At 38.4% G+C, this 13,213-nt stretch overlaps 1 protein-coding gene across 4 annotated transcripts in view; it reads right to left on the reverse strand.

The window, feature by feature from the left end:
* The window catches only part of VCAN (versican), a 114,506-nt gene that overhangs the window by 74,415 nt on the left and 26,878 nt on the right, over window positions 1-13,213 (reverse strand). For all 4 annotated transcript variants that reach the window (XM_082074479.1, XM_082074476.1, XM_082074477.1 and 1 more), the window contains exons 4-5: window positions 9,506-9,680; window positions 9,264-9,391 (exon numbers count right to left, since the gene is read on the reverse strand). In XM_082074479.1, the coding sequence (XP_081930605.1) occupies window positions 9,264-9,391; window positions 9,506-9,680 (303 nt within the window). The remainder of the gene's footprint in view (window positions 1-9,263; window positions 9,392-9,505; window positions 9,681-13,213) is intronic.

Below are 13,213 nucleotides of genomic sequence, written 5' to 3' on the forward strand. Positions count from 1 at the left end.
GGCACCAGAGCAATCAGCAAAATGTCCTTATTGTCATTCCATCATATACCAAGGAAATATTAATTTATTCCAGGAACACTAGTGATAAGATAAAGGGTACAAAGATGTTAAAACATGGTAGCTTGCCATTAATCTTGTTAAACAGTGCCTGGCTATGATTCCAATCTTCCTATTTTTTAAAAAAATCTGGTAAAGTGCAAAAGTCAGATTCTAAATTGTGGTCATTTAAGCTAAGAGACACAACTCTGCAATTTGTCTGTCCAGTTTGAAAACAAAATAGAATTCTGTATGACTGAGTGTGCATTTAATGTGCATAATAATTGTTGGGATGAAATGTAAACAAAACAAAGCCAGAGTTTAATAGAGGCCTTCTTACATAAATCCAAAAGCAGCTAAAAGTTCCCCTACAACTTCCCAAAACTACACTACCAAAAAAAAGGAAAAGGTTCATGTTTTCTGCTGAGCACTTAAGAAAACAGTGCCCAGAACACTTCTTAAGATGAACGGCATCAGTTTGATTCACCACAGCCCTAAATTATGCAATGCAAAATTTTGCACAACCTTTCCTGTGTTTCTCACCTGGATTAGCCTGTGGGCACGTGTACTTCATGCACAGCAGACTGAGCACTTCAGGGATAAGGTGACCCACAAAGCACAGAGACAGCTAATCAGGACCTACTGCTGGTGTACAGTAACTGTGGCCACTTGGAATGTGCAGGGATGACATTTTACTACCCATGTCACCTCTCTGACATGATTAGAGCTGAGACACTTGCTCACCGCCAATATCCTTGGTGAAAAAGTGATGGCTGCCAAATTATTGATATTTTGCGTGTATGTTTTGGAAGCATCACTTGATAATCCCCCACCTCTTTATCCTCATAGGAATGTGGAAATTCAGTTTATCGTATGTCCTACTTCACTATCAACATCGCTTTTCCTTTCATAGTGAGAACTTGGGTTGGAAACCACATTGTTCCCCAGTCAGCCTTCACAAAAGCAGGGCAATAGAGCTGAAAACACAGAAGGTGGCATGTGAAGAAAGGTGCTTGTCGCTGTAAGAACAACAGTGAGAAGCTCCAGGAATTTCCTCTGGCACCACCAAGCTCTGGGAGAAAAATCATGCAATTGAGCTCAGGTTCTGCTGAGTTCTTCCATAGACTCAACCTCAGAAGTGACAGAGGTTTTCAAGAGGCCATGGAAAAAGGACTTGTGCTCCAATCCTGACTTCCAGCATATCAGTCAATGTAGTTGAAACATCTTGACTATTTCAAAGTAGCAAGGAGAGAAGGGTTTGACCCTTGCACAGAAACTTCCTCTAAAGAGCAAAAAGGCTAGTAGTGGTGTTAGCACTACATATTTAATCCATGTTCTCTCTAAAATTAACTCCTACTTTTGGAAGCACAACGGGTTCCATATTTACCAGGAGGATTCACCCTGTCACAATCTTACAGTACCTTTATTATGATGTCTGAAAGCACCTCAATTTCCCAGACAAAACGCTTGAAACAAGGAAATTAAGAGAAAACTCATCTGGTCCATAAACACATGACATAGTCGCCAACACCAGCAGGGCAGGTTCAGTTTTTGTGTGTGTTAAAAGCCATGCGCAATGTTTTTATAGCTGGAGTACACTCTGGGTAACTTAGCAATATTATACATGCAAACCCCAGGGCTTAGACCAGCAGATGAACAGAAAGTGTTCCCACAGCACCAGGAGGTGAAATGGAGCCTGTGACAATGTTTAGCCTGCAGACAATAATGTAACGTATATTATTGCTGGCTCCTGTTTAAAACGAAGCTTCAGGTCGATCATCCAGCCTCAGCGGTCAGAGCACCTGAAGATTCCCCAGGATTTTCCTGCTGCATATGTTTGTTTTGCTTGGGTGAAACAGACACCTGGTGAAAGTTATGCTTTTTTGCTCTCTTTCAAATATATCAAACTAGATAAAGAGGCCAGGTTTTTCCTCTTGAAGCTAATTCACTACAACCCCCAAGGAAACAGCTTAAGATCTACAGACTTATCAGCTAGCTTTATAGCAAGCTTCATTCCTTTGAAGGTTATTTCAATTATTTTCTCTCTTGCTGAGCCGGGCATGTTTGTAAATGTGAATTTCATGAATCACACATCTTAAAAGCAAGCACAGAAATCAGGGCAGGCTAGAACCATAGCTGGGGGTCAATACACAACACATATTGACTAGGGTAGAAGTAATGAATCTGTGTGTGAGCCCTCCAGCATAGACCTCACCAGTAATTTCTTTTTCCAAAGATGAAACCACAATTAAGAGATTGGTGGGCTGCACCTTCCTACAGGTAATCTTTGAACCTGACCATGTGGCACTCTATTCCCAGAGCAAAGCATCATCATCTCCACACACCATCACCTACCATACTAGGCACAACAAAATGAGCTACAAGTCACTTGTGCCAGGCAGACAAAGGCACCACATGCAAATCCATAACAAAAGTTTTACAGATGTCTAAAGGATTCTTCCTAACTGAAAAAAAGTCTCCCACTGAATGCTTTTGACACATTTGGTAACACACCAACTACTGTGAATGGTGGCTGGTCAACCACCTATGAAATATTCTTGCTATTATCCAGCCCATGTGAGGGAATGACAAATACTCAGGAGACGCATATTTATTTGGTTATAATATTTTTTAGTGTTTTTCCCCACTTTGCTCTCCCAGAGCAACAGGAGACTTCATTATTAATGCCTCATCTGGAAGGTGGTGCTCACAAGCTTTACATTGTGGTGGGGTGCTCAGACTGTACAACCTCCACTGGCCTCACATGAACAAAAGAAAGACATAAGAATATCCAAAGTGATATTGATACACAAAACACTAATTATTCCCATGGATGGAAACACTTAACTCTAACAATTTTAAATACACAAGACCAAAATGTTCCAGTACATTTCTATCTCAGCTTCTTGGTAGTGTTCTTATTTGAGGAGAATAAACACTATCCCCCACTAAGAATTTGGCAGTTCTCCTTTTTTGAGTGTAACGAGTCTCTGGTGAAGTCCAGACCTGTTCATCAGTTGTTACTGAGGGATGGTGGAAAGCAAAGATGTCCTTATGGGGATGTTAAAGCTCCAGGGTTCTGTGACTACAGTTGTAGATCAGGGTACCCCAGGCACAAAATACATCTAAAAGTGACAAAATATCACATTTTCTGATATTATATGGAAAATTCTAAGGACATTTCCCCACCTGCAGCTGTAACATGATGTTACTGCTTCTCATGAACATTTGGCCACAGTCATGTGGTTGGCAGTTCAGTGCACAAGCATGAGACAAGGCAGTCATCTTTCCCAAGCTCCATAGGTAAGATGCCTTATCGCAACTGCAGGTTTCTTCCTCATTCTGCTGCTGTTAAGGGCTGGTCCTCTGACATGCCAGGCTAGTAAAGATGTATGCTTAACAAAGCCACAAATTATGCGAAACACTCTCTAGGACTGGAAAAATCATAAAGACCAAAGGAGATAGGTTCAACTTTAAAGAAGGCAGCTAGACAAGCTGAAGAACTCTTTTTCTCTTACACGTTAGGACAAGTTAGTAGATACCTTTTGATACACATCAGTAATGAGTTAATTAAACCCTCCTGAATGTTTTAGGTCTATTCTATGCAAAACCATGGACTGAGCAGGAATCCATTGCCTTTGACAAGGCTGGAAGAGTACACTTTTCTCATAGGCTTGCCCTCCAGCATGAAGAGTAGCACAGCAACTGTGATACAATGCCATGCATAAAACCAGCCCAGGTATCATTTCCTTATTGGTTTACTCTATTTGGGCTCTGTAAGCCTCTTAAGAACACTTTGGATCTGTGACAGTGCATTAGCTCACACAATTCAAGACTGGAGAAGTGTCCAGTATAAGTCAATGCAAAGGCTGCGATCCTATCCCAGGCCCTGATATCAGAGGAAAATACCCTTTACTCCACGTCCCTGTTTTAAAATCTAATCAAATTGTTGCTCCAGAATAAGAATGGACTGTGGAGAATACCTTTAGCTGCGAAAAACATAGAAGAAACTTCTCACCTGAAGCCATATTTTAGAATATGACTTCTTTAATTATTATTCGCCTCACAGGAATTTCCATTATGATAACAAAACTGCACACGACTAAGTGGAAAGTATTTAAAGGACATCTGGTTTTGGTTTTTCTTTTTCTTCCCTGCACTCACTGTAGGGAGGGAAATGGTGCATAGGAGGAAGACTATATAATCTTCCCCACAGCCACCCCAAAATAACTTTCTTAGCATGAGTCCCCATCTGCATATTACATAGGCTCGTTAGACATATATGGCTTCTTGCTGGCTTTGGCCAGAAGACAATGCTGCATGGAGTATTTTGTGCTTTGGCTGCACACCACAGACTCGCAGCCCCTCACTTCATCAGTGGGGTTTGTAGAGCAGAACTCTCTTTGTCTCCATTTCTGACAGCACAGCACTGTCAAATCAATCACGTACACACTTCTCTGAAGACATATCCCTCCCCACCACCTATGTCCATTCAAGGAATTACTCCACAGAAGGCGCTGGTACAGATAGCACTTCAGTTGGAGGTGTTGAGGAACCTCAGAGTTACATCCAAACCTTTGCAGCTCAATCACTTTAGATTAAACTCTTTATTAGTAAATCATCTGCTGCAGTTCAAGGTATTCCAAATGTTTTTGTTAGTGCTTAGTACACTGAAATACATGATGAAATACGAGGAATGCAAATGAGTTTGTAATAAGAGACTATGCTCAGTACATATTTAATAATATTTTGACTCCAGATTCTTATTTTCATCACTAAGAGCCTCAGAAATTTTAAATGCTTCCCATGATTATTCTTCTGTGCTTTTTAGCAAAACTCAAAATATTTAACTTATAATTGTGCAGTCTGTAATCTATCTGGCTTTCCACAGAACAAGGAAATCGTAAGAGTTAGCCTAGACAACTGGTTTTAATTTAAGATTATAGTTTGTGTTTCAAGAAGAAATTCATGTCTCTGGTTAACTTTGTTATTTCATATGGCCAGAAAGGAAGAAAATTGAAATGGTGTTGCTCCCACAAATTCTCAGTGCAAGTACCCAAATTAGTACTGTAAATTCAATACACATTTATGTGAAAATGTACTGCAAGAATTCCCATCACCATTTATGGCCTTCTGGGGTAGATAACACATTAATAGCAGCAAACAGACTAATAACTGTTCAATGATTTCCATGATTACATTCTCATTATGGTCAGATTTTGATATCATTAATCAAGCATCATCTCATTCCATGAATAGTCATCCCACTGACACTGGCTCTCCAAATAAGGACCTATTTAGGGCACGTAAGTAACAGATTTGGCATTGAATCAGAACAGGCTATGCAGATATGAACTTTCAAATTCACGTGAAAAAAATCTTGTTTAAGCAGAGTTCTACAATATACTAAGACCACGAATGCCCTTCATTATCGATGAAGTGTTGAGAGCACTCATTACAAGAGAAAGTTTGCACCTTGCAGAATCCACCTTGGGTGAATAGAGCAATCAGAAATTTGACATAACTTTAAATCCTGAACTGTACATCTTCTATCAATGTGTTAAAATACAGCAAACAAAACACAGGATCTCGTTTACTGCAATGTCCACTTTCCATTTACTTTGGTTGACATTTTATCTAATTGTCTTCTGTGGATGAGTGATTCCAAACTGTAATCTCATTGATGTAACTTGAAACAAGATGTACATTTGACACGAACCTTTGTTCTTACAGAAACTGCTTGTGTTATATAGGAAGAGCCATCTTGGCTCCTTAGCCCCATCTTAAAAAAGAAGTCTGGCTCAGAGGCTCAGGTGTCTGTGAAGGCACCAAAGAATAATTCATCCTGCACTATACCATGATGTGCTACTGTGTCTTTCCAGAATGCATCTGTTTGTCTTTATACAAACAGAATAAATGAACTCCTCTGCACGTTAGTATAACATGCCTGTACCTTATATCCATAAAACCATCACTCTTTCTGACTACGGGAAGTTATTTTCTGATTCTAGTTCTTTTGAAAATTTCTGAAAAAAATAGGGAAAATAAATAAATACATACATAAAGAGTGGGGGGGAAGTATCTGTGGTTATCTATTATAATAATCTGCCACTAAAATGGATCGATGTAATCAGAAAAAAAAAAAAAAAAAAAAGATTCTTATGTAGCAAGTTGAAGCTATACAGCTAATTGGCAATCCTCACTTCCACAGCAGCCACCTCCACACAGCACATACAAGATCCTCCTGCTACATAAACAGCTTCAGGATCAGTTTTCCTATGTGCTCAGTGTTGACTTCACTTTCTTGAAGTCAATGTCAAAACTGTGAAGGAAATTCTCCTCTCTTCTCAAATTCAGCTTACTACGACAGTATAGTGTTTCTAGTAGTAACAACATTATCTATTAACATAACAAAACATGCAGCTCTCATTCATCACACTGTTTTGTCCCTTTCAGTGCAAAAAACTGTACAATATGTACCAATCTAAGAGGAAGTAATCTTTCCCTAATTTATAAGGAAAGATACTAGAGCATTTTTATAAATGCGTATTTTGAAAATAATTTAGGTAAAGTCTAGGTCAAATGCACTTTGTGTTTGGGAAAGACAGTGATGGAACTGGCAGGCACCCTTGCCTCCTGCAGAGTTTCATTCTGAATCTGTACCCATTTCTATGAACATGCTGTTATCACACAACAGGCTTTGTAATGACCTTGGAGAGCTTCAATGAATCCCAGAGGAGAAGCAGTCAATCACAGTCTTCAAGTGACACCTGCAAGCCCTCATAAGGTCTTTAATGCTTGTCTCATGCTATAGAGCTTTTTAAGATAAAGACTGAAACTGTGCATTCCCACAGGAGACTATTGTGCAAGGAAGAAGGTAAAATGAATATGCTTATTGTTACCTGGGTTGATAGACCAAATGTCCCCAATACTCAGCGCTACCTTGTATTTCTTAAATGCTGAAGGTTTCATACCCAAGCAGATCACATTACAGAAGTCCAGCTGATAGGCCACAAAGACATGCATATTTTTAAACAGATCATCACCCACAGTAAGTGGACAGAAACATATAGTTATCCAGAGAGGACACACAGCTCATAAATCTTGGTCAATTAAATTTTGTAACAAAGAAGAATCAGCTAGTGTTTATGAGAAACCGAAAGCCTGTGCATGTGCATCTGCACCAAAGAAGACTGCACAGTTGCTGCAACATCTTTGAACCTCATGGCCTGGTTCCAGGTCATTCTGGCTACAGAATAATAGCTTTAGTGAAATATGCTTCAGTTTTGACTTTTTAAAAATTTTATTTTTAAAAGCCCAGTGAGAATATTTGACCCTGAGAAATTGCTGGCTCACATGCATCCAGGATAAGCTTCTCCATATTATTTACACTTTTCTAGTCTTAAGAGGGAAAAGAACAAGGTATTGCTCTTCATCCAGGAATGATACAGACTAGTTGAAATTTCTTTTTGTAAACTAGGAAAGACCCAAATTGAATTTGTAAGCCTTGGTTCAGAGATGATTCAGAATTCAATTGCATCAAGTACTGATGGAGCACCAGCCATGAACTCCAGGTGTTCAGTTGTGCTGGTCACTGACAGATATAGGCGGAACACAGGTAAAATTAACACAATGCTGAGCACTAACAAAATTCAGTCACTTAATTTTCAAAGTTGATATGTTTTTCTTAGTCTTTGCAAGACTTGTATCACTTGTATTTTATAAATCTCCAAGATGAGAACAACCTGTGGCAGATCCTCAGCTACCAAAGGTAAGAAAAAAATGCTTTCTGCTTTCAATGACTAAAGCCTCTCTAAGTCATCAGCAGTAGAAAACTCTGCATGGTCTAATATGCTTTTTGCTCTGACAGAGAATACAAACACTGAGCATCTTAGTTTTGCAATTGCTTGTTACAAATATATGTACATACACAAAGCCAGGCTTGCTCAGAGCCATGGCTGATTTATTGCTCTGCTGACTTCAGGAGCACTAAACTCAATGCATATTAGTCAGGCATCAGCCCAAAAGATATTTAATTAGAAACTATTAGCATATTTTTAGAAAGTAACAGCAAAACTGGCATGGAATAAAAACCTGTCAACACAGAAGAAGTATGACACACTCAGACCACTGCAGTAAATGGAAAATGTAGTTTGGTCCTGATTGCAATGTATTTCCGTATCAGAATGAAGTTCCCATGTGCATAACCAGCACAAAGCCAAAAAAAATAGGCAACAGGAAAATACATTTCTGCATTTATGTTTTAAGCATACTTATTTAACTAGTCACAGTAACATGTAAGTATAAGAATATCTGGCGTCTGGAATATATCTATAGGACCACTGAAAGGATATACTTATAATTTCTTTTCTGGAAGTGAATATAAGAAATTATTACAACATCACACGAGTAATATGGAGATTTGTGCATGCTAGAACTGCCCAAACACAGAAAAAATTACCATATTGTTCTTTTTACCATCAAACTCTTTGTTGAATTAAGACTGGTCATAGAGCCTGGCCATGGATCACAAGGTACCATGGGGTTCACAATATGATCCACCTTTTAAAGTCACCATGTGGCAGAATTATAATCACTCTGCTGCATTAGAGCCATTTAATTAGCAGCTTTTGCAAAAATTATACTTGTACTACAGAATTACAAAGGATTTTACTAAAGAAGATGCCAGTTCCTTACTGGAAAGATTTTTCTTGTTTGTTTCTTTTTATTGCTGAGAAGCCCTTTTTTAAAAAAAGGTATTACTAAACATAGATTGCAATTAAATATCTGTCTAATTTTATGCCATGGTCATGTAAAAAAACCTTAATTGTGTACTTTATGAACTATAATACAGTTAGCACATGTACTATATCTTTATATATATATATATATATTTTATATTTAGCTCCTCAAACATTAAGCATTTCTTCAAAAATCCTTTTATAACATTCAAAAATAAGATGCTTCAGCAGCAGCTTTTGTCAGATCTACTGCACTAACTATAGCAGCTTTAAATCTGACTATCTCTTTGTAGAGTCCACATTTGCCTTTAATTAAGGCCTGCTAGACCACAAACTATAGGTTCACTTCATTCAGCAGTTCTCCTCAGGTTCAAAACAGTCAAGACTCATTTTACACAGAATTTCTTATTTCTTTGACTTTCCACATTAGAGTCTCCAGTCAGTTTTTAAATCTTGCAGTGCAGAATAAATATGGACCTATCTTACCTTCCATGTGTTCCACATAGCAATACACATCATAAGTTTCATTAGGAAAACGGCGCCCATATGTTCTGACTCCTTTCTTTCCCATTTTATCTCCAAAACAGCCAACTCTTGGATGCCTAATTGGATACCTGAAATGCAGCATGGTCATATTTATTATTACAGCAAGTTAGCATTTTAAGTCTGTACAAGCTAAGCATATAAATTTTGTGAAGCTGTGTCAAGGGGCCTTTTAAATGTCTCACCTAACAGTCTGGTCAGACAACCAGCCAGCATCACATTGCTCAAATCCATCTTCATAGGCTGCTTTCAGTTGTTCTGGGCTTGCTATGACAGCACCATTGTCCAGACAAGTCTGCTGAGCTTGTGTAAAATTCAGAGTGTACCTGCTGGTTGCTGCACGATAGTGAAATACAACACCTGAAAAAAACAAACAAAAAAACCCCCTCACATTAGTGACACATTTTGCATCGTTTCTGCAGCCATCATCATGCTCTGACTTTAGCTAGGTATTGTTACAATGCTGAGAACAGAGAGGTACAATAAAAACAGTAAAAGGCTAATAGATGTGCTATTATATAAATGATGTCCCCCCCTCTAGTGGCTGCTACTAGTAATTATAACACCTTATGTTATTAATAGTTGGTAAAATTAAATTCACTGTATACACAGGAAATATTAATTAAGCATATATGCATTTTCACTGTTGTATTACAGAAAAAAAATACATCAATGATACCACATAGTTACCCAGACTAGTCCAGTTCCAAGTACTGGTCAACTAATGCCACACCAGGCTAGGTTGCTGATGCCAGCAGTGCTAACCAACATGTTGTCTCCTTGGCCTACATGATGCATCCAACTGTGAGTCAAACTGCATGACCAGACAATGCTAAGCACATCTAGTTTTCAGAAAAAGTGAGCTTAAAAATAAGCTTTTTGAAGCAGACAGCTGCAGTTACCCTACACAGAAGTGTCAACAGTGAATGGGGGATCCCCCGAGTGCTTGAGGCCTGCTAGGTGCAGTGAGACACATGACCAATGGGGACACCAAAAAAATTACGCTTTTGATGCAAATTTGTTAATTGGCGATGGTCCTGATGTCTGTTCCTATGTGCCAAAGCTCACTACAAATATAAAATTCATAAATATATGTCTGTTGGTCAGGTTTTTATAACCATGTTTTCTTGCACACACTACAAATGACACAGACAAAACAAAGCCTGCTTTTGTTTGGAGCCTTTCTGGTTCTGGAAAGAATCTCGACAGTTTCAAAGGTTACTTCAGCACATCAGATGTTTGCAGAGGGAGGCCTAGAGTTAAGATGGTTTTAGTTAGGACAGGATCTGTCTAGAAGCCACATTCTGTTTTCTATATACACATAGTTCCCACTGAATTTGGTAACAGCTGCACATGCACACCTAAAACAAACCATAAAGAGCATCAACTCCAAAGTGGCAGAAAACAGATATTCAAACTCACAAAATCACTTCCCCCCTGTTGCCAGTGTCTTTTACAGCTTAGCATCAAAAGGACGTCTCCTGATGATCTCTGAAAAATAACATTCAACCTCACTTATTGCACTCTAAAATCTTCAGAAGCATTGCAACACCATAAAACATCCGCTACACAGAATGGCTACAAAGGAAGAAAAATAAACCATAAAATGTTCCTTTTTTCTGATGATTTTATTGGAGTAGTTCATGATGAGGAAATAACACACAGTTTGAGAAAACAGTGGCATTGCAGCAATAATGATTTTAACAAGTGTTTGTTATTAGAGCATTGTTGAAAGATGGATGAAGTCCGCTAATTTACAAGTAAATAGAAATATGAGTAACTTAATAAAATGTTGATTCAAGAGGTTCCAACGTATTTAGAAATACTTTTGTTCATGCAGACAAATTCCGTAAAATTTTGCCACTTATCAAAAGTCTGGATATGGCCAATAAATAGAAAATACGAATTTTTCTTCTTGTTGTGATTTACCAGGATTTCTAAAATTAAAATAGAATACATTATCTGAAAACTACTCACATGTAGGTTAAACCTCAATTATCAGACACCAACTTTAATCAAAGCTACTGTCAGAGAAACAGGAAACAGAAGAGGCAATGCTGGGAATCCCCGTGGTTCATCACTTAATATGAAGTCACACCAGCTGCAGCCACTAACTGGAAGCTTATGGACCACTAGAGTGGTCTGTAAATGCCATTTCAGAACTACTGATGGAACCCATCACGAACAGCGCTTCTTCCAAGCAAAAAAGTAATTTCAGCTTCAAATTGACCCAACTGTTTGGCAACAGTGACAAGTGAAGAATACACCCTCAAAAAATTATAATTATGTTTCTATTGCTAAATTAAATACTCCAGGTGCCTGCAATTCAGTCATCAAGACTGTTAAATTCTTAGATTAGTTCTCTGCATTGTTTAGACCAGGCACCATAACCTCCTTCCAAACAATTTCTGGTCAGACTTCAGGAGCAAGCAGAGACCAGAGACAACTTCCAATGGGCACCTTTCCTCCTGTGCTGGGGACCAGAGGACATAACAGCACAGATGGGGGCCACATTACTCCAGACCACCCCAGTGCTAAAGCACAGCCTTAAGAATGCTTTTTTATCAATGCGGACTATCTGCACCAGCAGAGATTGACAGGGAATGTTAGAGAAATAGCTCCTGTATCCCTCCACTTTCTCTGTTACAGGGCACCTTCCATTGCCTGGTTTGGGCAAATTTACATAGCATTTATACTGTCTTACAATGTGCAAAAGGTTATATATGTATATATAATATACATATATCGACATGTATAAATGTGTGTGTGTGCGTGCATATTTTGGCTTTGTGTACCCTAAACACCACAGTCCTTTACCACATGTCGAACACAGAGCGCTACCTCACAACATAAAGGAGCTAGGCAACAGCGACTAATCACACCTGGAATTTAAAAGCTTAAAATAATAAAAATATTATTTAAGATCTTTTTATGTAGCTGAGGAATGCATCAAAATATTTAATATATTCAGAATTTAGTAATGTTGGTTGATACTGTGAGCTAGTTACCTAGGTATAAATATACCTAGCTAAGTAAAAATAAACCTCATTATATTCAGTGGTACAGTAGTAAATAAAAATGTGAGTTCAAGTGACCTGCTTGTATTCTGGGTTTAGAAATAAGAAACTGACAAGTTTTACAGAACTCATAAGAGAAGCAGATAAAACATTTTACCCTGAGTCATAAGTATAAACTATGCACAAGCTGGGCATCTGACTTTACTGCATGTTATTGTTGAACGTATACAAACATTTTAAACCTTTTTTTTTTGGTAGCATTGGTGTTTCTGTAGTATACAATATTTGACACTGACTCCATAACTCAGGGTCAAATCAGAAATGCCCAAGTATGTGAAACAGTTTGTTCATTTGATTTGTTGTTTTAGTCTTAATTAAAAGTTATTTTATGTGGATTTAGGGTAATTGTCTCTTCCCCACCCCCTGCAAAGATTGCTTAACTGATGCTATATCACTTCATCTGGGCACAAACGCACTGCTTCTCAGTACAACCACAAAAAGATTCATTAACTTAGCAGGACACAGCAACATATTTCTCTGAACTTGTATTTTTTTAAAGCTTCCTACTGCTTAAATATATGAGTGCATTTTCCCCAAACAGCTATCTTGCCTCTCATCCCTTCTATGTTGGAAGCAACCACTGCCCTTCCCAGCTGGCTCATGTTCAGGATCCCTGTGATACCTGAATAAGGCAGGACTAAAGAGTTAATATTAACACCAATTTAAAGTAGCTTTTGCTGAGAAGAGCCTTTGGTCATTTGTAAATCCTGGAAAGGAACTTGGAGAATGCTTTGTTCTTCTCACCCCGATCCGAAAGGTAAACTTCACCTATTCTTAGAGTTGAAGGCTCTTCCATTTCCAGTGAGGAGCTAATGG

The sequence above is a fragment of the Streptopelia decaocto genome (genome assembly GCF_964273445.1).
Source record: "Streptopelia decaocto genome assembly, chromosome: Z".
In the NCBI taxonomy this organism is placed as follows: domain Eukaryota; kingdom Metazoa; phylum Chordata; class Aves; order Columbiformes; family Columbidae; genus Streptopelia; species Streptopelia decaocto.